A 24,138-nucleotide genomic window follows, 5' to 3' on the forward strand; every position below is an offset into this window, starting at 1 on the left:
TGATTTCTGAAAGATTACGTGATTGGAGAGATGCTGAAAATTCATCTTTAAAAGCACAGGAATAAATTACCGGTACATTCTAAAATATATTCAAATAGGAAGCATGTATTTTAAATAATAAAATATTTCACAATATTTCTGAAAAGGCCAAAACAACGGGAAAAGAGCAAGAATAAGAAGAATGCAAATGAGCCTGCAAGATCACAGGAAAAACAGGTCAGAACCAACACGAGGGCCACTAGAGCGTAGCGTGCTAGTATAGGATTTCATTTTGGGCGGAGGCTCGTGAGCACGTCGGTCCTCCCATTTCTATGGTCTTTTCACGCAACCAGCGGCCATTTTACTAAGCAAGCCTCGGGAGTGCAGGTTACCAGCTCCTCTGTGGTTTTCGTTGTTTAACTTTATCTATTACTGTCGAAATCTTTTAAACGGGGTTTCCCCAGTCTGCTTGTGGGAAAATGTCTCGTAACCGTGGAGGATTCCAGCACCGAGGCCGCGGAGGAATCGGGATGCGCGGCGGCATGGGAAATCTTAACTTTCGAAATCAAAACCAGCATCCTTATCAAAACCGAGGGCTCCATATGGGTGGCGGGTTTATGCCGAATCAGGGAAACCAACCCAACCAGGCCTCTACGCCACAGAAGCCGCAGGAAGCCAATCAGAACAAGCCAGCGGTCCAGTCGCCTCCGGCGCAAGGCTCAGGCCTGGCCCTGCAGAGCAACAACAAAGGCCCGTCGCCACAGCCGACCGCCAGCCCCGCTCAGCCGAAGATCCAGTCTCCACCGCCACAGAATACCGTGAAGACCCCGGACCTCGGTTCCCCACAGAACCAGCCCAGAAAGAACCAACCCAAATGTGGGATGGGAAATGGCCAAAAACCGCCTTTTCCCGTGAAGAAAGACACAGAGCAGACACCTCCACCACCACAGCAACAACAACCGATCACCAAGAGCGAGGACAGCTCTCAGGTAAAATTACTTCATACTTGGGAGGGGGAGCATATAATAGCGTTGTTTTTAGTGAGAACGTAAGAGATTTGAGCACGTTGCATTTATAAGATTATTACTTTTAGCACACATTTGTTGGGTAACGTTAGTACGTGGTTAATGTTACGGGAGATCCGCCATTTTGTAGACGCTTAAACAAAGGTTAAACTCCATATTGGTCCCCCTGGTGTCTCCGTCCGTATAAAATGCATTGAAACCTGATAGTTTATACGTGTATTTCGCTTTTTGAACGTTAAGTGTTTTTCTCTTTGTTGCTAACCTTTCGGTGTTCTGTGTGGCCAGGTTGTTTGATAAAAGTAGGGTATGTTTGCCTTGTGTATTGTAAATGACTGTCGTTCACGCGCACTGCAGAAGACTCAAGTAACACTGATTTGTCGCTCAAATATAGTCGCACGATAGGTTTGCTTTAGATTTACGTTTTTATTTTATGAATGTTTGTCAGGAATTGAAGGCAACGCTGTCTTTGCTGCGCAAGCCCGGGGAGAAAACCTACACTCAACGTTGCCGTCTGTTTATTGGGAACCTACCAAACGACATCACTGAACCTGAATTCAGGAAATTGTTTGCAAAGTATGGGGAGCCCAGTGAGATTTTCATCAATCAAAGCAAAGGTTTTGGATTTATCAGACTGGTAAGATTTATAGCTTTAAACCCAATGCTAATAAGTGCATTTATGTAAAAACAAATGCATATATATGATGTATGTGTGTGAATGTATATGTATGTAAACATTATTTTTTTTAGGAATCCCGTGCCTTGGCAGAGATCGCAAAAGCTGAGCTGGATGATACTCCAATGAAAGGCAGACCACTTAGAGTTCGTTTTGCCACTCATTCTGCTGCACTTTCTGTGCGCAACTTGTCTCCATTTGTGTCCAATGAGCTGCTGGAAGAAGCCTTCTCTCAGTTTGGAATGGTGGAAAGGGCTGTAGTTACCGTAGATGACCGTGGCCGCTCAACTGGGAAGGGCATTGTTGAGTTTTCTTCCAAGCCAGCTGCACGGAAGGCCCTTGATCGGATCAGTGACGGAGTGTTCCTTCTCACATCGTAAGATTAAATTCTCTTAATTTGTACAATTTGGCAGAAGAGCAATTTTTGTGAGTAGGTTTATAAAATATTGCTTCACATAACCATTCTGTTCTAGGGCACCCCGTCCGATTGTGGTTGAATTGTTAGAACAGTACGATGATGAGGACGGTTTACCAGAGAAACTTGCACAGAAGAACCCCAGTTATCAGAAGTAAGTTCCAAATGCTTCATCACATATTTTATATTCTATTACTAGAAACCTAATTTATTGGGATTAACAATCAATTTTAAGTTATTAGGTGGTTGGTAAACACCCTTTTCATGTAAATGAAGTTGGACAGATGGTCTGACGAGCATTTGAGTGGGGTCATTTGGCAGCTGTAAAAAAAGACGTTAATTCACCACATGCCTAGTTTTGTAGGTTTCTTCATTCAGATGAATCCCCCCCTCCCTCTCTCTTTCATGGTTTATTGTTCATAACGTTTGTCAGATTTGTAAACGGCTGTCGTTTAAACTCAGGGAGCGAGAGCAACCTCCTCGGTTCGCCCGTCCTGGCACCTTTGAGTTTGAATACTCCAAGCGATGGAAGTCTCTTGATGAGATGGAGAAACAACAGAGGCAGCAAGTGGAGAAAAACATTTGTGAGGCCCGTGAGAAGCTGGAAGCAGAGATGGAAGATGCATATCATGAGCACCAAGCAAACATGCTCAGACAGGGTGAGTATTGTTTCTGCTGAGTTGGTGTATTTGTTTGGCCTTTTTGCTACTTTAAAAAAAAAAAAAAAGCGAGAGAGAGAGATTATGGGGTGAATAATTGATTTGGGGGATCATTTTGTTTCAAAAGACCTTCTTAGACGTCAAGAGGAACTTCGTCGCATGGAAGAGTTGCACAGTCAGGAGATGCAGAAACGTAAGGAGATGCAGCTCAGGTATGTCTGATGTAGTGTAGTGTGTTGTGGTTCTGGAAACCTTTGATGTAATAGTTAACTGATTGGTTCTCAACCTCAGGCAAGAAGAGGAACGCCGTAGGAGAGAGGAGGAGATGATGCGGCAGAGAGAAATTGAAGAACAAATGAGGCGCAAACGTGAGGAGTCTTACAGAATGGGCGGCTTTATGGATAATGTAAGTAATGCATTCAGAAAGCTCTCAGCATTTACTTACAATGTTGGTGAAATCCTTTCAAGTAAAATATTTTCCTTTTTTTGTAGAGGGACAGGGAGATGAGAATGAATTCTAGTGGAGGCCTGGGGTTGGCTGGTAAGATGCGTTTTGTTTCTCTATGGTTCATTGTCTAGAAATTCAGTATTTCCACACATGCTAAAAGTCTGAAAAACTTGTACTCTCTACATGCCTTCTGATCTTTCTAGTTCATACTTTTCATAGCAAGTAGAAAAGCCTGTGAAATCAATCTTTTTTTTTTTTTTTTATAAAGTAAACAACTTATGTTATAGTTACATTTCAAGATGAGCATTTACTAGATGAAGCAACTTAAATTTGATTGTGTCATTCTTAGAAAAAAAAGTGCATTTATCAAATAGGACACAACAGGCTTTTAAAGAATGCATATTTGTACATCTCTCAATTTTCATCATTTTATTTAATTTAGGCATATGACGGTATCAGATTTTCATGTTGTGATTATTTGCGAATGCTTTTATCACATTATACGGTATAATCACGGTATTCAAATTTAGTTGAAAAAAAGTGCTGTCAAAGTATAACAGGTTTAAAAACTTTTCTTTTCTTATAATAAAAAGAACTGAACATTTAGATACAATAAAGTAATACACAAAGTTTAAAGTAAAAAAAATTCACACAGGATAAATAGTAACACTTTACAATAAGATCTCATTAGTTAATCTTAGTTAATGCATTAACATTAATAATGAGCAATAGCTACATTTGTTACAGAAGTTATTAATCTTTGTTTAAAAAATACAAACGTTAGTTCATTAAATGTTGTTAAAATAAAAAGTTGCAATTTGTTGTTAAATATTGAAATGACCTAAAATTAATGAATGTTTAGAAGATTTTTTTCATTGATCGTTTCTTTACTAATTAACTAATGTTAATTAATAGAGCCTTAGCGTAAAGTGACACCAAACAATATCTAGGGCATGTTGTAATCCAGATTAAAATGTAATAAGTAAATAGCCTATTAAGTCTAAATATTTAAGTATTTGGCGCTGTGATGAACACCATTGTGAATACAAAAATCTGAATGGCTTATTAAACCATTTAAATACGGGCGAATTCCAAACGGAATTGAGCATCCCTATGGCCTACTTCATTCGAGGGGCAGAAGTGTGTTCTTTGAAGGGTGTAGGGCATTACTGTCTCGAATAAGCGTTTGGAACTCCCTTGGTGAATGGAATGACAGACCAAATGTTACCTTGACAACGCTGCACGTGCGTGCATGCATTCTGTAGGCTACTCCATCAGTGTTTGCAAATAAATATTTGGGAAATATAAGGGATTAAGTTGTTCACTTTCGTTTGAAACGTCCCTTCAAATGGCGTTCATTCCCAAAGTGCCCTTCAAGGGCACAAAAAAGCCGTTTAGAATTTGCCCTACATTTTAGAAAGTAGCACCGCTGCTTTGTTACCGGGGTAAAGGCTGCTCCTTCACGTGTTCCGCCATGCGCTTCTCATCTGTGCTTGTTTACATGAGAGTGTGGTGTTGTGTATTGACCAGTTGATGGGGGGAAATTCTTAAAATGTATTTAAAAAATCTGAATAATTTGTATTAAATTATTGACTTTTTAATTTTCGTGCCCACGATAACAATATGCATATTCATTACCGTGATATCGCATTACTGAATACCAGCTCATTGTATATTTTGCCTCCTTTTAACTCCCATCATTGTATTACATTGTTAGTATCAATATGTTAGTCTTAAGGTTATCTATAAGCAGTAGCGTACCATGGGGTTTCAGTCAGGGCCTTCAGTAAGCAACTGTAAACTACATACCCTATCTATCTTACACATCTCTGTAACAGCTAACGTAGCCATATGCATATGATGCACACATATTATGCCGCAAACAGACTCTCAACAGCAATGACAGCTGATCAACAGTTTCAACAGTAGGCTAGATTAGGATGGGTTAAATGCAGAGTAAATTTCCCTACATGGATCAGTAAAAGTAATCCACAAATACACGGGTCACTATGAACATTCACGTCACTTAAATGACGACACACCCACAGCAGCAAAAGTGTACAAATGCTGGACATCCACACACCACACCACAGTATTATCAACGCACCACATACACCTTCATAACAATGTGCATGATGCAATACTCGTCAAACAATAAAGCACTCACCTGTCACTTGTAGGCATGGGACGATAACCGGTTTCAAGGTATACCGCTGTTTGGAAAAGTCACGGTTTCTGCAGTATGTGCAGTTTTTTTACGTGTCGTCAAAGACGGAAAGTGCAGGACTCCCTCAGTTGTGTGCAGCGAAGAGCGTAACGAGTCACACGACCCCTCCCCCTTCGGTTGGTGTGAGCGGTCAGAGTCACCTGTGTGTAGGATGGCTGAAGGAGATGAATCCCTGGAACTTTTTCCCCTGTTGAAAAAGACGAAGTCTGCCATATGGGAATTTTTTGGGAAACGTAGACTAACCATGTTCCGTACGCAACGATGTTCCGTACAGATGACGTTTTAGCGCTGATCACTAAAATACTTCCAGGTCGGACATAAACTATATATCTGTGTCATCTTCATTTCTCCCTCTTTCACCCTCGATCAAGACAGAGACCCACCCGCCGTTTGTTTCAGTGCTGAAATAAATGCAATTTGGCTTGCTACCAAGGCAGGTAACATGGCTAATTAACTAGCTAACGTCAACTAGTTTCCTCCCTCACTTTACTTCACAGAGTGAGGAATAGCCGTCTAAAGTACTTACTGTACTTTTCTGCAATTTTAGTAAAAAAAATTAATTTAGCTCGTATCACGTCTATACTTTTAAGCCTCCTGCCATTGTTTACATCTGTTCAAAATCACGCATTTAAAAAAAAAAAAAAACTTTGCCACTGTTTGTGTGACACTCGCGCTCTCTCTTTCCTTATGTGTGTATGTGCACACATCCTCGTACCTCATCGCTCCAAACTTAATCCGGGAAAGGTGAACATTCCTGCATCATGACTTGGACTGAAAGATGAATGTGCAGAAAGCGAGGATGTCTCCAAAAACCTTGTTGAGTTGCAGGTTTAATGACTGAATGTTATATTAATTTTGACTCCCACAGTTGTGTGCAGCGAAGAGCGTAACGAGTCACACGACCCCTCCCCCTTCGGTTGGTGTGAGCGGTCAGAGTCACCTGTGTGTAGGATGGCTGAAGGAGATGAATCCCTGGAACTTTTTCCCCTGTTGAAAAAGACGAAGTCTGCCATATGGGAATTTTTTGGGAAACGTAGACTAACCATGTTCCGTACGCAACGATGTTCCGTACAGATGACGTTTTAGCGCTGATCACTAAAATACTTCCAGGTCGGACATAAACTATATATCTGTGTCATCTTCATTTCTCCCTCTTTCACCCTCGATCAAGACAGAGACCCACCCGCCGTTTGTTTCAGTGCTGAAATAAATGCAATTTGGCTTGCTACCAAGGCAGGTAACATGGCTAATTAACTAGCTAACGTCAACTAGTTTCCTCCCTCACTTTACTTCACAGAGTGAGGAATAGCCGTCTAAAGTACTTACTGTACTTTTCTGCAATTTTAGTAAAAAAAATTAATTTAGCTCGTATCACGTCTATACTTTTAAGCCTCCTGCCATTGTTTACATCTGTTCAAAATCACGCATTTAAAAAAAAAAAAAAACTTTGCCACTGTTTGTGTGACACTCGCGCTCTCTCTTTCCTTATGTGTGTATGTGCACACATCCTCGTACCTCATCGCTCCAAACTTAATCCGGGAAAGGTGAACATTCCTGCATCATGACTTGGACTGAAAGATGAATGTGCAGAAAGCGAGGATGTCTCCAAAAACCTTGTTGAGTTGCAGGTTTAATGACTGAATGTTATATTAATTTTTTTTATAGAAATTGTTTTGATTATATTTGATTATTGAGCTGCAGGTTTAGGCTCACTTAAGTGACTGAATTTAATTAATTATTCTAATTATTTAGCCTGACATGTTTACAGTTCCAAAATGTTCTATGTTTCTTAAAAATAAAATGTGTTCAGTGGGAAAAAAAGTAGTTTTTTTTACCCAGATATTTAAACACAACCTATTTTAGAGCTGTAATCGCAATACCGTGAAACCGTGATATTTTTATCTAAGGTTATCATGCTGTCAGAATCTCATACCAGCCCATGCATAGTCACTTGTAAATCAAGTCCATGCGTCTGTCATTCCATGTCCCTTTACTCGTATTAAAAAGTAAACATGGCCAAATAATTTGTTGTGCTCTGTGCTAGCTGTTAGCCACTCAAAGCACTCTTGAAATGGCGCACAAAACCTGTTAACGAATTCAGTTTGGGTGTAGTTTATCCTTTCTCAGTTATTCTTCTTTTGTCTGCAAAAGAGCGCCTTGAAAAAGGCATTTTTAGTAGATCAGCAACAAGGTCTCGTGTAGGTGCCGGTGACTGTCATTTTCTTTTCATTGAATTTCACTTTCATACCTTGGAAATTCCCAACTAAACGCTGGGGATAGCACTGGGCACGTCTCTAGACCCAGAGGGCGTGCTGTCATTGAACGTCAACATTTGATTGGCTGATGATTCTGTCACTAATGCTCATTACAAATCAGATGCAATGTCTTTGAACAAAAGGGTAGCACTATCTGTAGTGCTGGCCGCAGACTTTATGTAGGATATTCCAGTTCAACCTGAAGGGGTCCTATTATGCTCTTTTACAAAGTCTTGATTTTGTTTTGGGGGTGTACTAGAACATGCTCTCATGCTTGGTGGTTCGAAAAACACATTATTTTTCACATAATTTACATTATTACAATACCTTTCTCCCCAGCCTGGCACAAACGGCTCAATTAGTTCCGGCTTTGATGAAGGTCCGCCTTCCGAAAAACAAAATGTGTTGTGATTTGTTAGCTGTCCCAGTGCGTTGTGATTGGCGAACAGCTTAGACGGTGTTTCAGTACTGCCACGCCCCCTTGCTCCGTCTTTCAACAAAAACTTTTGGGCAAATCCGGCACTGTACTCCCTCGTGTTGTGGAAGCTGTCCTCAGTAAAATGCGCAGCACACAATAGCAAATTGGGGTTATAATGCTCAGGAACAGAGTTAAAAAATAAATTGCAACCACTGTTTCCTGATATCATCTGCTTTCGGAAAGCCCAAACAAAGACGTTTGGGCACGGAGGTGAAAAAAACCAGCGTTTCAGGCGATAGCACACCGGACGAGAAGCGCAACGTCGTGTCTTACCACGTCTTTAAAATTCAAATACTTTATTTTCTATGAGTGTAGGCACACCAGAGGCGCCGTTCGGCGTCTGTCCGCGGCGCCCAGCTACGTCGTGTTGTACTTGTAATAATTGTTCTAGACATGCCGAAAATTTGACGCTACAGCACAGCAGCTCTTCTTCGTCGTCTCGTCTGATGCACTCACTCAACCAAGCGTTCTAACCACAACCTCGCCCCTCCCCACCCCCCAACCATTAGAATTTCTGTAGGCGGGAATTATTTGTAATGATATTCCAATGAGCCGCTTTGTGATATCACAAAGCCTGGAAAACAAACGCTGTAGTCCAAACGAGCCGTTTGTTGTAGTTCTTGAAAAGGGATTTTTTTAAAAACTCCCTTTGGAGTGGACTTTGAGATTTGTACACACTACACACTGACTAAAATTAAAAAAGTGAAAAAGCATAATAGGACCCCTTTAACGAAACTAATCATTGGCCATTTTGTGGACATTACACAAATGAAAATTATAACAAAATAATAACAATAATAAAAATTCTCACAATTCTCGTGCTCTATTGTCACGTGACTGGGAGCTAACTCGGAACCGACTTTATTTATTTTTTTCAGCTGATGTCTGTTCCGGACTTTGCACAAACTGCTTTGAAATCATTTTCCAAAACGCCATTTTGTGTGGAAATATTACTAAGTCTATAAACGGCCACTAACAGAAGCCAGAGTCGACGTAAAGAGAAGAAAATACTGTAGCAGCCAGAGCAAGCTCACCGTTCACTATGCGCAAAATATAGAAAGGAAATCCTAAATATTGAATTGGGAGTGGGGGTTTATATGAATGTATTTCTGAGGGGAACTGACTGTCTTGAAGTTTAAATGGCATTTTCTTTTCATCTTTTCTCTGTATATTGCATGTAAAAAAAAAAACCGCTACTTTGTTTACAGCGATAACCAAAAATGTATTTATTTTTTAAATTTATTTCCTGTACCGTAAGCGCTACCTGCTGTCAGAGTGAATCTGCATTTTCATTCAGCCCGCACGCTGTTTGTTTCATGCAGATGTTTTACGTAGCATAAATTCACAAAGCTAAAGTCAGACAATTCTGTTTTTGCTTCTGATTTTGAAATGCATTATAATTTACATCTGAAATGGCTCATGTATTGCAGCGTCTTTGTTTGGTTAAATTATTAAAATTCTGTGGTTGTCTCTAATTTTAAATGGCTACAGATGAAGCTTGTAATAGAGCAAATATCTTGTCCATGTACTCATTTGAATTTTTTCTTGTCTCTTGCTTAAAGTAAGAAGGAAAATAAATATTTAAAAAATCGTCTGTCAGTATCAGCTTACGCTCGCTTCTTTGCAATCAGAATTGTCCATGAAAGATCAAAGAATCAGGATCAATTGATGAAGCATTTAATCATCAGGATGTTCCAGCCCTTTCACTCAATTGGCAGTTGTGATGCTCCTTAATATTCAGTGGGTGCTCCTACATTTTTGGTTGGTGCTCCTAACTTGAAGTTGAAAGCACCAGTGCTACCAAGTAAAAAAGTTAATTTCGAGCCCTGCAGTGTACTCCAAAACAGTGACACAATTCACATTTCAGGGCTCCAAACTGCGACCATTTTTCTGCCGGTGCGAGTACATTTGTTTGCACGTCGCACTGGCGCGACCTCAGCGCTGTTCAACTCACGTTGCCTTTTCTGTTGCATATGAGATGCATAAAACGGTAAACGAAACAAAAGCGTAACACAATCCTGCTACTCATTTGAGCTGCGCAGCGCGTACCATGACGCAAACAAACTGGTCCGAGCTCAGAACAGCTTCACTCGGGAACCAAAGTTGATTTCGCAACACTGTTACTGCCCACTGCTGCGACATCTTGTGAGAAGCCGCAGAATGAATAATGATTGCTGCGAGATTTACTGAGAAGCATTCAAATTCTGCACAGAAATCTCTGTTATAAACAGATCAGACAGCGCTGACGTAGACGTCTATAACCATGCTGTTGTGGCAGAAATAGTTGAATGTTATTACATTATTCATTTCAGGGTTTGCACAGCCTTTTGAGAGAGAAATTCAAGCAGTTTTTAATGATTACAAGCATTTCACACAACTGTTTCCAGCACTTTAAAGCTCCTAAATGATCCAATTTGAATGTTATTTTCAATGGGATGACCAAAATATACTGCGATGAACAAACACTTATGTAAAAATAAAAATACATCAAATCACCATTATAACCTGTAGATGCCAGCAGAGGAGCACTTATTGGATTATTAGTCATTAATTTATACTTTTTCCTTTATATTATAAAATCCCTATTATAAAATATGAAATCATCAAGAAATCAGATTTTGTCGGTTTCACCCTTTTTATTTTTATTTTTTTATTTTTTTGTGTGTAAAGTAAAAAAACATCACAAAGGTTTCTTCAATTTTGAGACTAAATCACACAATCACTTAGTCAAGTTGTTTGTCGATTTCATATAAGACTATAGGAGAGTAATGGTACATTTAATAAGACTACAATATATACATTTTCTACATAAAAAAATATATATATATGTCTATATTTGTCATCTCTGAAATTAAAAGAATACTGCACATTGTAATCTCTGTGAGTTAAGTCTATTTATTATCAAAGCACTTGTCAGTAATAGAGTTAAAATGGGGAAAATATGTGAACGGTTGCATTGTGGGCTGATTTAAGGTGTGCCCCTAAATTTTCTGCTTGTGCTCCTAAAAATGTTCAGTCAGGGGCTACAGTGCTCCTAGTAAAAATAGTTAGTCTGGAGCCCTGCATTTAGACGATATAAGCATTCAAATCTTGCAGATTGTCACTTCCGCCAAAATGGATAAACGATTTTTTTTGACGTCACCTCGTACTTCAGCTTCTCATTAAATCTTCTGACCAATCAAATGCTCTCTAGAATCCGAAGCGCCTGACCCTACACTATAAATAGACGCTGAAGCGCCGGCTGAGATCGGTCACTTGTTCACAGGATTTGTATTTTATGAATGGTGAATGGCACGTAGTGCACTATATAGGGCATAGAGGACGATTCAGACAGTATAAATATGACTTGCATTGGGGCAAAAGAAGTCTGTTTCGCCCTGTCTCGCTAACTGACACACCGCGCGCACACTGTCTGCTCCGGTCCAGGGACATGATAGCACGGAGCAAAACGTATCGGACCCATTTGAATTCTACACAGAATGCTATATTTTATAGCAATATCAATGAGATTGTGGCTGTCATACCCTGTCAAATGTGGCTTTACCGAGCACAATGGCTCTAGACCAAGCTGTGATACAAGCGAACGCTATTGGCTATTTAAAAAGGGGGCGGAGTGCTTGATATGACCCGCCCTGTCTTCCTGTTTCAGTTAAACTGATGTCAATACATAGAATAACGGTGCGTGTTTCAAGGCACTCCAGTGGACCTTTAAGACTATCGGGAGCTATAGAATGACAGCACATGCATTTTATGTGATTAGTCAGTTTTTTTTGTCAGTAGTTTTTCCCTTTTTGAGTGTGCATTCTTACTATATAATCTATGGTCTATAAAAGCATGATTTATCAAATATAACAAAAACCGTAAATGCACTTTTTAACAATTTTACAGGGTTAACTATTTTGCTAATATACCGTATTGGCCCGAATATAAGACGACCCTGATTATAAGACGACCCCCCTTTTTCCAGATGTACCTTTTGGAAAAAGGATTTTTAAAAACCAAATCTTTTTTCTCACTAAAACACATTTTGTCTTCAATTATTTTCATATTGCATATTTTTTCTATTTTAATTTTTGTTTTGAAAGTATGGTAAAAACTGGTAAAATGTACCAACAATCACATTTTAAAAAATATACAGTTTTTGATATACCATAAAAAAAAAAACAGGTAGCCCATCTGAATTAGGACATTTAGGCTATCCATCTAATAGTAGCCTACCAAAATCTTATTAACAGTAGAAGTTAAATCTTACTGTAGTCTTCAAATCTGGGTACTGTCTTACGTTTTAAAATCACAAAGGGAGTTTGGTCCCATCAGGCTAACCTGACAGTCACGACTCATGCAGCTGTAAGGTTTTCTTATTCTTTTGTTTTTACTCGTGATCTTTACAACACGCATTACATTACGTATTTCATGGCACACTCGTTTTATGCGTATTTGGCACCACCTATTGTTGTGGGTGTATTATTGACATGTCAAAGTCTAGACCCTGAATATAAGACGACCGCGTTTTTTTTTTAATGTATTTCCAAGAAAAAAACATCATCTTATTTTTGGGTCAATACGGTACTTTTACTAATAATGTATGGTCTTTTTTTTTTTAACAAACAAACAGATATGCCGTTTGGGTCACCTAGCCAGAAGTTCCAATTGACAGGAATGAATTTTGAAGGACACCAGGGAATGGGGGGACCAGCACCAGGGGGCATGGTGCCCAACGAAATGGTAATGTATCCCTGAATTGAAATCGAGGGTGAATGTGGTGTGTGCGTGAGTGTTTTTTTTTATATGCACAATAACCTTTGAATGAAGCTGTTGTGGTTCATAGGAATTGAGGCCATTGTGTTTTAAGGTTTCATGTGGAAGTTAGGTGTGGATGGATTATTTCTACACTTGTCAGTGGGCAGTGTATTTTGATCCATTTTGTGATTCAATTATATTGTCTCCATCTAGTGGCAGAAGTCATTGTCAGCACTCAAGCTCAGCTCCCATCACTTTCCTTCTCTTGTTACTTTGGATGTCTGTCTGTACTAAAGCCCAAGAATTTTTATACAACTGTCTGCTTGCAACACCTACTTGTAAGTCCTGTCTAAATTGCAGAAAAAGACAGGCATGTTTACGCTCTGTTTGATGTGTAATCTTTAAATTCGCAATGTGCCATCTTTTCAAACACAAAGCCTGGTGAAATAATACCCTATGACATACTGTGCTTGTTTTGTGGTGAAATCCCTTTTGTAGGTTTTTATTATTTTTTTAATTTACAGTTGCAAAGTCATGTCAGTGCTGCAGTGGTACCCGCATGGAAATGCTGTTTCCATGCTTTGAGCTCTTTTTCGTAGTGTCGACCGACTGTGGGCATTTAGTGCAGATAGACTTAAAAGCAACTTAATCACAAAATTAATGCAACATAAAGTTACAGTGACCGAAAATTATGTGGCTGAGCTTTTGAGGAGCTGGTTGGAGATGTGATGGTTGGCATACATACTTAAATTTTGTTGATATTGGATGCTGAGAGTGGGGTTGGGTTTGACCCATATTTGCTATAATGAAAAGAACTCAGGAGTTTTTCCTTGGATGTGGCACACATTTCTATAATCACCAAGATATAATTCTTATGTCCTGCCTGGTGTGCTTTTAAATATTTCTATTTTATTTTAAGTGTTTGTATCAAAACAATTACTACAGCAGTTTGTAGTAATAGTGTAGCTATACTGTGACTTACTCTTTAAGCCTTTTAAATCCATACATAGTGAATTTGTACTACGTTTACCTGTCCTGAGCCCTTGCTGGGAATGCTGTGTGTTGCTGCAAATTAATTCAGCAGCAAAACCAGTGCTTTACAGATTTTTGCATTGTTGAATGTGTTGCCTGTGTGCTGCTTTCACTGCAGTATCTTTTAATAGCTGAACCTTTTTGATGCTCTAGTTACAGGCAGTGTTTTTGGGAATATGTGAATTGGTCTTTCCTTCCAATAGGCTTCAGCAAGTATCAAAAATAGCTCCACATTTCAAAAGACTTTTAATGCGTATAATGTGAAAGTAAAACCTTATTTATGGGCATTTTCTCATTCTGTTGTCAAATGTAAAATCAGATTTTGGTATAATTTCAACGTTTAATATGAGTTTATTCATACAAAAGCCTACTATTAGCAAAGAGGCGGCTTGATTTTGTATTGACATTGAATGAATTGTTTTATAAGTGTCTGAAAGCAAATATGTTTTCTTTAAGTAAACATTATAGTTGTATATCTGAATGTTAAAAGTAGATCTCTCAGATTTAACACTTAAAGTCAACATGAAATCAAAATGGACCCCATCTGCTTCCTTGTATTTTTATCGTGCATTATTTATAAAAAAAACTTCTAAAATGATTGCCTTTGTTGACTTCATGGCCACCTACATTTAAACATATGAGAGCTGGTTGTGTTTCAGGAGGAGAATAGTCCTACACTCACCTTCAAATCTGACTTTGACTAAGTCCTGCTTTGAAATTTTTTTCCCCTTGTTGGCTATTGTTTCACTGAAATGTTGCTTTACAAAAGAAAAATGGGTTACAAGTGCAGTTTCATGTAGACTTTAAGTGGTCAACCTCTTATGCTGAAAGAATTGGACTCACAGCAAGCAGATATAATGGCAATTTTTTTGCAAGTTGTCAATGTGCAGTTGCAGTGTTTAATTTTAACTTAGCCATATGCTTTGGAAGTTTTTAAAGAATTATATCAAATCTGCGTTACTCTTTTGTACAGATGGGTTAATCTTGAACACTTTGAAACTAGATGTCAATTACAAAAATGCAGCTTGCATTTTTACTGCAAACTCAGAATGCTGTTTGTCACATTTGCAGACATTCTATTTCATCCAGTTAACCAGCAGCACTGCTACATGTTCTGACAAGTACCAGATAAACTGTTAAACTGAAGAAATGTGCTTTAACATTGAACTATGTGATGGCTAAATAGTTTGCAATTAATTTTTACTACCTTTTTTTTAATCTGAAATCTTTTTGAATGTAAAAGTGACCATTAACACATTTTAAAATGCAATATGTATACAATTTAAGTAAAACCCTTCATAAATACAAATGTGTAGAAATTGTTAAACAGAATAACAATTCTTATTAAAACTAATTTGTGTTCCTAATGTAGATATTGGTAGTTGCCCACATGGCTCAGAGGGTTTTTGTTAAAGTACAAACCTCTCCGCCATAATTATAAGTTTGGGGCATCCAACGCATTTCTGCTATAAAATCTCCCATGCAAATGGGGCTAGTAACTGTTTCCTGCAGCATTTATCACAGCAACGCTATTGGAATGCATCGTCATAGGGTTTGACTAATAAATGCATTACCCTCTCTTCCTTTTCCTATGTCACCTCTGGCACCTGTGGATCTGCGTGTTGGAACGGTTTCGCCGATTGTTTTCCTTGGATCCCACTTTTATAATGCTTTGCTCAAAATACTCTTGGAACTCATGGAGCTTGTTCCCCCTTTGTTGCTTTTTCTCCCCTACCCATGGATGTAAACTCCATAATTTCTACCAAACTAAATACCCAACTGATACATAACTGAAAATGGTCCATATAGCGCAATGAGCGTTTCCCGCAAGGTGGCCCAGGGGGTCCAAGGGGCATGGGTGCTGGAAACCCAGGATTTGGCAGGGTCCGTGAGGAATATGAAGCATCTGCCAAGAAGCCACGCTTCTGATCTGGCACTTTAAAATCAAAGTTTGTATGTGGAAACCCAGAGGCTCGGTTCTGGAGTCACAATTGATGTATTTAAGTTTAAAGAATTTTCTTGCAGTTTTAGCCTGAAAACTCATCCCATTTGTGGCAAGATTTTGTTTCGTCCTATTTTTATTTTGTATTTTTAATAGGTTATATAATAAAACCATTGAAGCCAGCAGTGGCTTAGTGCTACCAACATGTAATCCTCTTTCTTACTAGTCTTTATCTTGTCATGTTACTTGTGTTTTACTGGTGAATATTGTAAATTGTTCTGATCTTACTATGGCTGTGTTCTGTGCCATTCACATTTAAAATACTACATGTACATTTTCAATAAAGAGTGCAGTTGGTTTTCCAAAACCCCAATCAGGTGTTCTTGGCACAATGATTAAATTTGTGGTGTCAGACTTCTGACACCTGACATGTGTAAGGCATCTAGTGTTTTTTTTTTTTCTCTCCATCTTTAAGGCTGTTGCACATGGACCCCTTTATATTACAGTTTAAAGCTCAGATTTATTGGTAACTTTGAACAACTTGGCTATTAAGGTGAATATGGTTTGATGGTCCGATAACAGTTTTGATTTGGAAATATAGCGTAAACAGTTAGACTTGTTTTTTTGTTTTTTTTTACTATTTGACTTGGTTTCATTGGTTAACAAATAGGGATGTAACGATTAACCGCGAGCCGGTTGAAAATCTATTTAAATGTGTCTATTCAAATCGGTTGAGGTGCTAAACAAATTGCGATTCAATTAGGGGTAGGAGTTTATATGAATGTATGTCTGAGGGGAACTTACGATGGTCTTTCGATGGTATTTTTTTCTTTTCCTCTTGCCTCTGTGTAATGCATATTAAATTTCATATGTGCAGCGCTGCTTTGTTTACAGCAGAATCCAAGGAAATGCTTTAAGCGCCACCTGCTGGCAGAGAGTGAAGCTGCGTCTCATTCAGCTCGTCTGCCGTTTCTGTTTCATGCAGATATTTTTTTATGCATAGTTTCACACAACTGAAGTCAAATCATTCTGTTTTTGCTTCAAATTTTGAAATTATACAATCTAATTTAGATTAAAAACTGCTCATGTTGCATGTATTCAGCATCTTTGTTTGGATCATGATTAAAATGCAGTGGTTGCCTCTAATTTTAAATGGAAAGAGCACAGACAAAGCCTTAGTTTGTTTATATGAAGAGATTTATTTTATTTGGGGCTTGTTTTAAAATTTCAATTCAGTTTTATTTACATTTACATTGTTTACATTTTGTTATTTAGCGAATGTTTTTATCAAAAGCGACTAACAAATGAGGACAATAGAAGCAATCAAAACCCACAAAAGAGCAATAATTTACAAGTGCTATATTATTATAGTGTTATTTCAATTTCACAAAGAACCGTTCAGTATTTTTGTCCAAGCAATAATAAAATGACACATTTAATTTAAAATTTGTCTTAAAAAAAAAATCATGAGTCGAATCGTGAAATCAAAACCGTGAATCGAATCGTGAGTTGAGTGATTCGTTGCATCCCTAACAAATTGTGCCCGTTTCACATATACTCCGATTGCAGTGCGTATGCAGCACTTGTGTGGTTCTTGCGCGATGCAGAAGCGGCACTGGCACATTGTGCTTTCACATAGGACGTGTTTGCCGTCTGCTACTGATCAGTAGCTGTATACCACAAACAACTTTTATCCAATTGTTTTAATTTCGAAATCCGAACAGTGTTACTGATAATGCTTTTTCAGTGTTGCGATTTTCTTTTTACATCATACAATCTTTCATAGAAGTAATCACATTTAAACACAATTAATATAAACAATGTATTATTCAATGCACTTTACTTGTAAAGTTGCTCGAGTGACAAAACATTCAAACATAGCCTACAAGCCTACTTTTATGTTCAAATAGTAGTAGGCTATGACAAACATTTAAAATGAAAACTTACCATTGACAGACACAGCTCTTATGCTTTTTCTTTTGCAATTAAAACTTTATAAGCAATCCTGCTGGTTGTTATTGCCACGAGTGCCATCCATTTGTCACCTCGTTGCTCACTTTTTCTTGCGGTAAACCTAGCCAAAAAGCCATGTGTTAACTGTGAAACACATGAAACACGCAGTTTAATTATATGCATTTATGGCGTAATTACAAAATTATTGTAAAAATCCATGTAAATTTTTACTGCAAATAATGCCCTGTCACTTTCATTCAGCACATGCAGCACAGCAAATATAGGAATGATTTGTACGGGAATGATCACTGCAGACGCACCGCTCTAGGACCACATCAGTGTGCAGTGTGAATGCTCTCACCTGTTAACATGGGCATGGGTAAAAATAAGCACTGCAAACAAAGTATGTGTAAAACAGGCTTTAGCCCCGATCGGTTCCAGAACTTTCCCTATAACACGCATCGTTATAACTTAAATCAAACATTACAGTAATTACTGCAGAAGATAAGTTAACTGGATTGCAATTTTTGAAAACTCTTAGCCACTTGTAGGATTTTGTATACACTGAACAAAAAAACAGTACACACTCCATTTCAGAAGCAAATTGAGGTTTATGCAGCATTTTGTTTCCACATAATTCCTTAAAAATTTCTGTTCTCTGTTTAAATGTAATTCTGTTAATACAGAACTTAGATTTTTATTTTGTGCCGTTTATACTGGACAAAGCAGCAGTTTTAGGCTATTTTGTGACTGATATTTTTTAAGTTTTCTTTTTGCTGCATATATGAACCTATGAACTATAAATTTGTTTTTTAAATTAATTTAAAGCAACTTTATGTAGTCTCGTGGGGTTTCCTTTGTGATTACTGCCAAAAATCATATTAATATCGCTGTCATTTTTACAGTGGAGCGCGATACACATATTTGTTGCAGCCATAAAGCAGTCTGCCCTTTTCACAGACTTTTGTACCCGCTCACCAAACTTGCATACTCCCAGAACAGACATTTGGACAAGACAAGCCATTTGTGACCCTGGACCACAAAACCAGTCTTAAAGGGGTCCTATTATGCTCTTTTACAATGTCTTGAATTTGTTTTGGGTGTGTACTAGAACATGCTCTCATGCTTGGTGGTTCGAAAAACGCATCATTTTTTACATTTACATTATTACAATACCTTTCTCCCCAGCCTGGCACAAACGGCTCGATTAGTTCCGGGTTTGATGAAGGCCCGCCTTCCAAAAAACGAAATGTGATGTGATTGGTTAGCCATCCCAGTGCTTTGTGATTGGCAAACAGCTTAGACGGTGTTTCAGTACTGCTCCGCCCCCTTGCCAAATCAGCAAGTTCCGTCTGCTCCGGTTTAGTTAAGGATGGCGTCAATATTGCCATATCAATTTGAGCCGGATTCAGACCCAGAGAATAGCAAACAAGAGGATTGCGCAAAATCTTTGCGTGCACGGATATTGCAAGACATATTAGAGTGGTAACGTTGTTGTTGTTTTTTTAGGCTAAATCCCATTTTAGATGATGTCAACAACCGCTTAAAAATAACTGCATTTGCTGTGTACAGATAAGTGCATATGTATTATTTTTATTTAATTCTAACATTATAACATGAATTGCAGTGAAACTGTTATACAGTTGAATTTATTTATACCATAGCCCAGTGTTTCCCAGGCAGCATATATATGCAAACTCATTCTCTGCCAGCAGGAGGTGCTGTTGGAGTGGTAGAGATCAAGGTTTCCCCGGTAACGGCTGTTCACAAATTAATTAATTTTAATTTTGTTTTTATTGTTTGTATTCCACAGGATGCGTTGCCGGTTTGAGGGTATAAATTAACTGAAAACGGAACACTTGTTTATCAATGGTTGTAATTCCTGTACGCTTTGGAATACAGACCTAAGTTTGGTCTCTTTTTAAAGAAGACGCAGCAGATTATTGCTGAAGTGAAAAGTATAAAAACGTTATAGAAGTTTAAGTTTGCAGTAAAGAGAATGCAGTATACTTTTTTTTGTGTGTATATAAAATAAATACTTTATAAATATGTTGCACTTCAAATTGCTATAAAATCTAAGCCATATGTCTAACCAAGTTATGTTCCAAATTTGAAGTTGATATCACCTTCACAAATCTGTCACAAATCAATAATTTTCTGTCACAATATCACTTCTGTTACTAAACAGTCACCAAATATGGAACCTTGACTGTCAGACCTTTCCAACGATATGCGTTTTGCCAAGATTTGATTTTCAAAAAGATTCGATTTTCTGAAACACAAGCCACAATTCCACAAGTAACTGCAGTTGCAGGTTTTCAAACCGAGATGGTGACAAAGAGGCCAAACTTACGGACTGCAGCTTTAAGATGAGATTGAAGAACCTCATTTAGATGCTATTAACCCTGGGGAAAAAATGACACAATTTGCCTTTAACTCGGGTGTTAAAAAGCAAATCTGTGATTCACTTGTTCACTTAATTGGCATACAGCATTTTGGCTCTTGAGAGACACCTTGGAAACTTGGAACTTTAATAGAGTTCTCCTGATTAATATTTTAGAAATTATTTTTGGTCCATATTGCCCCGCCTTAGTTCTTATGCAACAAGTGAAAGTTGACTACCTGTGTTGAGATTACAGGACACACAGACACTTGTTTAAGTAGCATGTTTTTTATCGTAATTTTAATTTCTACATTTTAAAAGCGTTTTAAAATTATTTTTTTGTAGTTATGATGGTTGACTCCAATAAAAGTTCAAAATATTGCAACTTAATTCTGCTTGAAAGCACACTTTTATTTTATTTTATTTTTATATGTGTAGTATCCACAGCACCAATTTATGGATTCAGTTGTTTGTATTGGTTTATGGATTAATTGTTCTGCAGTTGAAACAAAATGCTACATACTTTGCAAATAAATTTTTTGTTATGCCAAGACAGTGAAATTGAGTGCTGTGCTTTACCATCTTGGTAGGGATGCCCCGATCAGGATTTTTGCAGCCGATACGGAGTACCGATTTCTTGTCATGGTGACCGGCCGATGCCAATTCTGATGCTTCAAACTTTATATAGACAGTTTCATCGGGCGCACGCGCCTGGCCCAAAGTTAACTTCTGGTCTGTGTTTGTTTATCAGTCTGGCTATGGCGCCAGCTACAAACGCAATTAAAGTTAAGGTGATGAGTAGACTGAAGTTGGGCTCAGGTGGTTGTGCTGTGGGATGTTTCCCCCATACATTTATTTATTTGTGGCGCTCGTCACAATATCAAAACTGACCGATTTTCCAAAAGGCTTCGTTAAATAAACATGAGCACGTACTGCATGTTTAAAAATCAAAACGAGGCGTGGGTGTTTTTATATCACTATTTCTGAAGGAAGACTCTCATTAGAAAATTTTCGATGTCATTTTCATTTCATCTTGCATGTTGTATGCCTGATGAAGCAGCGTTTGTGAGCTCAGTGCTGCTTTGTGTACAGCTGTTACTGGGGAAACCCGTTTCTCCCGCTTTAAAGCACCTCCTGCTGGCAAAGAATGAATTTGCATTTTCAGTAAGTCCGTCTGATTTACGCATCAAACATATTTAGCTTTTCCTATATCCACGGGCGTTGCGGATTATCCGCAGGTCAGGTAATAAAAAATGCATTCTGATTATTTGCAGATGGATAAAATAAATAACAAATTATGCAAATATTAACTTTATATATATATATATATATATATATATATATATATATATATATATATATATATTTATATATGTGTGTATTTTTTGCGGTATATATATATATATTTATTTATTTGTTTATTTTTCGTGATGCAGACGATTTCGTGTGTGTGTGTGTTAGTTTGCCTGATGGAGAAGTTGCAGTGACAGAAACGGTGACATTCCAGATAAAGTTTGAAAGGAGTAAAGCCTGTGTTAATGCTATTGAGTAGGCTAATATGGCCAAAGAAGATATTTTGTTTTATAAATAAATGTTCTTTTAAAAGCAGCCCACGATCAGCGTATTATGTGACCGTTACCCCTTACGGCTCCGATGAGGTTTTGTTCCATCCTCCACGCTGTGACAACTCACAAAAGACTATTTTTTGCCAAGCAGCGCATAGAGCTGCTTCAGAAACGTGCCGCAGCTGGCTGGTATAAACACCAAGCATTGACTAGAGTGGCCGTGATCAGCTCCGGTTCCCGTGAAGCCATAACGCGCAGAAGTGAGAAGCTCTAACGTCACTGAATCTGCTGTTAAAAATGAACCATCCATTCATCATATCATCATGCAAAACATACACGACAAATAGCTAATTTTTCATTGTTTCTCGAAACGTCATGCCATCGCCGGTGTGGAGATGCTATGACTGCGACACCAAATAATTTAAGTCCCCACGCATCATGAACGTCGTCACTCGTTGACGTCATCAAATTGTGATCGGTTCGTGAGATCGACCAAGTGTAGTGAGTACCGATCGAGTCATAAAATGTGATTATCGGGCCCGATACCGATCTCCGGCCAATCGATCGGATCATCCCTACCTCTTGGTCTTTGTGATTGAGGGGTGCACCATAGATTATGTAATATTTCTGTAAATGTGCAACAGCTTAATGACAACCATAATTTTAAAATAAGCTTGTAATTTGTAGTAATAATAATAATTATTATTATTGTATAACATTATATAACACTATTGTAATAATATAAAACCATTTTAAGAGTTCACTTAATATATCAGGTATTTTTGATTTATCTTTGTAAAACATTCTAGGTCAGTTACCAATAACAGCTAATAATGGTTGTCCACCGTACCGCTTATACTTTTGGGTTAGCATAATTATAACATATTGCATTTTTATATTAAAGCTTGACTTCTGTGTTGTATTTGTATTTGACAATTATTCGATACTTGGATAAACAATGCATTTATAACTAGTAATTTATTATTATTATTTTTATTACCTAAATTAATTTTATTTCACTTTGCATAATGTGAGACCTACATTTTGGATTTTACACTCCACTACTGTTTAAAAAAAAAAATCTTATTACTCCTGCATTAGGTAATTTACAGGTAACTTTATTTTGGTATTGCCTGAAGGACTACTAATTTGATTTTCTTCTACATTATTTTCTTACTAAATTTAAAGCTTTTTGAACATTTGGTAGCATGATTAAATCAAATTTGTCTTCATTTGAAAGCCATGTGTAATATTTGAGTTGACTAATTCTTAGCGTACAATGTGTTTTTTTTTTCTTATTTAAATCACATGGTTTAAGGTAATTTTAACATCAAGAATGGAGCTGGAAAAAGGTAATTTCACATGCAGATTTTCTCATACATTGTGGAAGAAATGTTATTGTTTGTGTTGGTTTTCTATGCAATTTTTTTTTCCTTAACAGGTTTGTTCGTGACATCCGAAGTATCCTCAAGTTTGGAACTGTATTTGGATTTTAGCCATTTATCCACTATTCGTTTCAGCTTTATATGGCATGCACCAGCTGTTTAATTCATAATGGTCTCAAAATAGCAAAAATTGCTTTTTCAGAATACAAGGCTCTAGTCTGATTGACTGGCTTTCAATTACCAGGAGTCAGGGTGTTTAGGTTTTGAACAGTCCACCTGGAAATTTTTACAAGTTCTCAAGCTTCTTCAGTGAGAACTACAAAGGAAGAACTAGTTGCTGGATTTGCCATCATTTTACATCTTCAAGAGCTTTAAGACACTTGGTATCAAGTAGACAATTCATCCTTGACCCTGCCAGTATTACCCCTTTTCCACCAGCATGAACCGGGTACTAGCCAGTAGGGCTGTGCGATTAATCGAAATCGCATCGAAATCGCGATTTGAGACGTTGCGATTTCCTAATCGCAAAGCCTGCGATATGGACGCGATATTACTTTGTTCCAGAGCATATGCATGACTGCCAGCCTTGAGTGGCAGTCTTACTAACCAATAGAGTGAGCACACCTCCGTTCTCCCCAATCATCACTGCTCTAGCCAACTGAGTATACACCCACCATAAAAAAAAAGAATGCGGGAGAAAGACAGAGTGGGATTGTGGCGTCTACTGGGTCAGATCGATAGTTAGGCAAATTAAAACTTAATTTTTAATTCAAATTAAAGAAAAACATATGCAAGGTTAGCTTCGAAATGACAACGAACAAAAAAGGTAATTTCCAAGAGCTGCATCACAGCGCATATCAAAAGCTCCCTTCTAGGTTCTGTTTTCAGTACTGAAGAATAAAAGATACATTCTTAGATGGTTTTGTTAGTACGTGAACGTTATCTTGCACATTTTATCTCCCCAACAGATTAATTTGAA

General features: G+C 37.9%; 2 protein-coding genes across 4 annotated transcripts in view; both read left to right on the forward strand.

Moving 5' to 3' along the window:
• The first annotated feature begins 283 nt into the window (after positions 1–283).
• LOC107566770 (splicing factor, proline- and glutamine-rich-like) overlaps positions 284–24,138 on the forward strand; it is a 41,262-nt gene continuing 17,407 nt past the window's right edge. Inside the window, exons 1-10 of one of the 3 annotated variants that reach the window (XM_016252298.1) lie at positions 284–968; positions 1,450–1,638; positions 1,752–2,053; positions 2,151–2,246; positions 2,555–2,751; positions 2,879–2,963; positions 3,043–3,157; positions 3,244–3,292; positions 12,775–12,884; positions 15,741–16,246. In XM_016252298.1, coding sequence (XP_016107784.1) covers positions 459–968; positions 1,450–1,638; positions 1,752–2,053; positions 2,151–2,246; positions 2,555–2,751; positions 2,879–2,963; positions 3,043–3,157; positions 3,244–3,292; positions 12,775–12,884; positions 15,741–15,860 — 1,773 coding nt within the window. In that variant the 5' untranslated portion in view covers positions 284–458 and the 3' untranslated portion in view covers positions 15,861–16,246. The other 2 variants (XM_016252299.1, XR_001606549.1) reach the window with 2 other exon arrangements.
• Positions 23,868–24,138, forward strand: part of LOC107566771 (uncharacterized) — a 20,498-nt gene continuing 20,227 nt past the window's right edge. The window contains exon 1 of the mRNA XM_016252301.1: positions 23,868–23,873. The gene's annotated coding sequence lies outside the window, so the exon portion shown is untranslated. The remainder of the gene's footprint in view (positions 23,874–24,138) is intronic.

The sequence above is a fragment of the Sinocyclocheilus grahami genome, unplaced genomic scaffold, assembly GCF_001515645.1.
Source record: "Sinocyclocheilus grahami isolate Dianchi unplaced genomic scaffold, SAMN03320097.WGS_v1.1 scaffold1099.1, whole genome shotgun sequence".
NCBI classification, from domain to species: domain Eukaryota; kingdom Metazoa; phylum Chordata; class Actinopteri; order Cypriniformes; family Cyprinidae; genus Sinocyclocheilus; species Sinocyclocheilus grahami.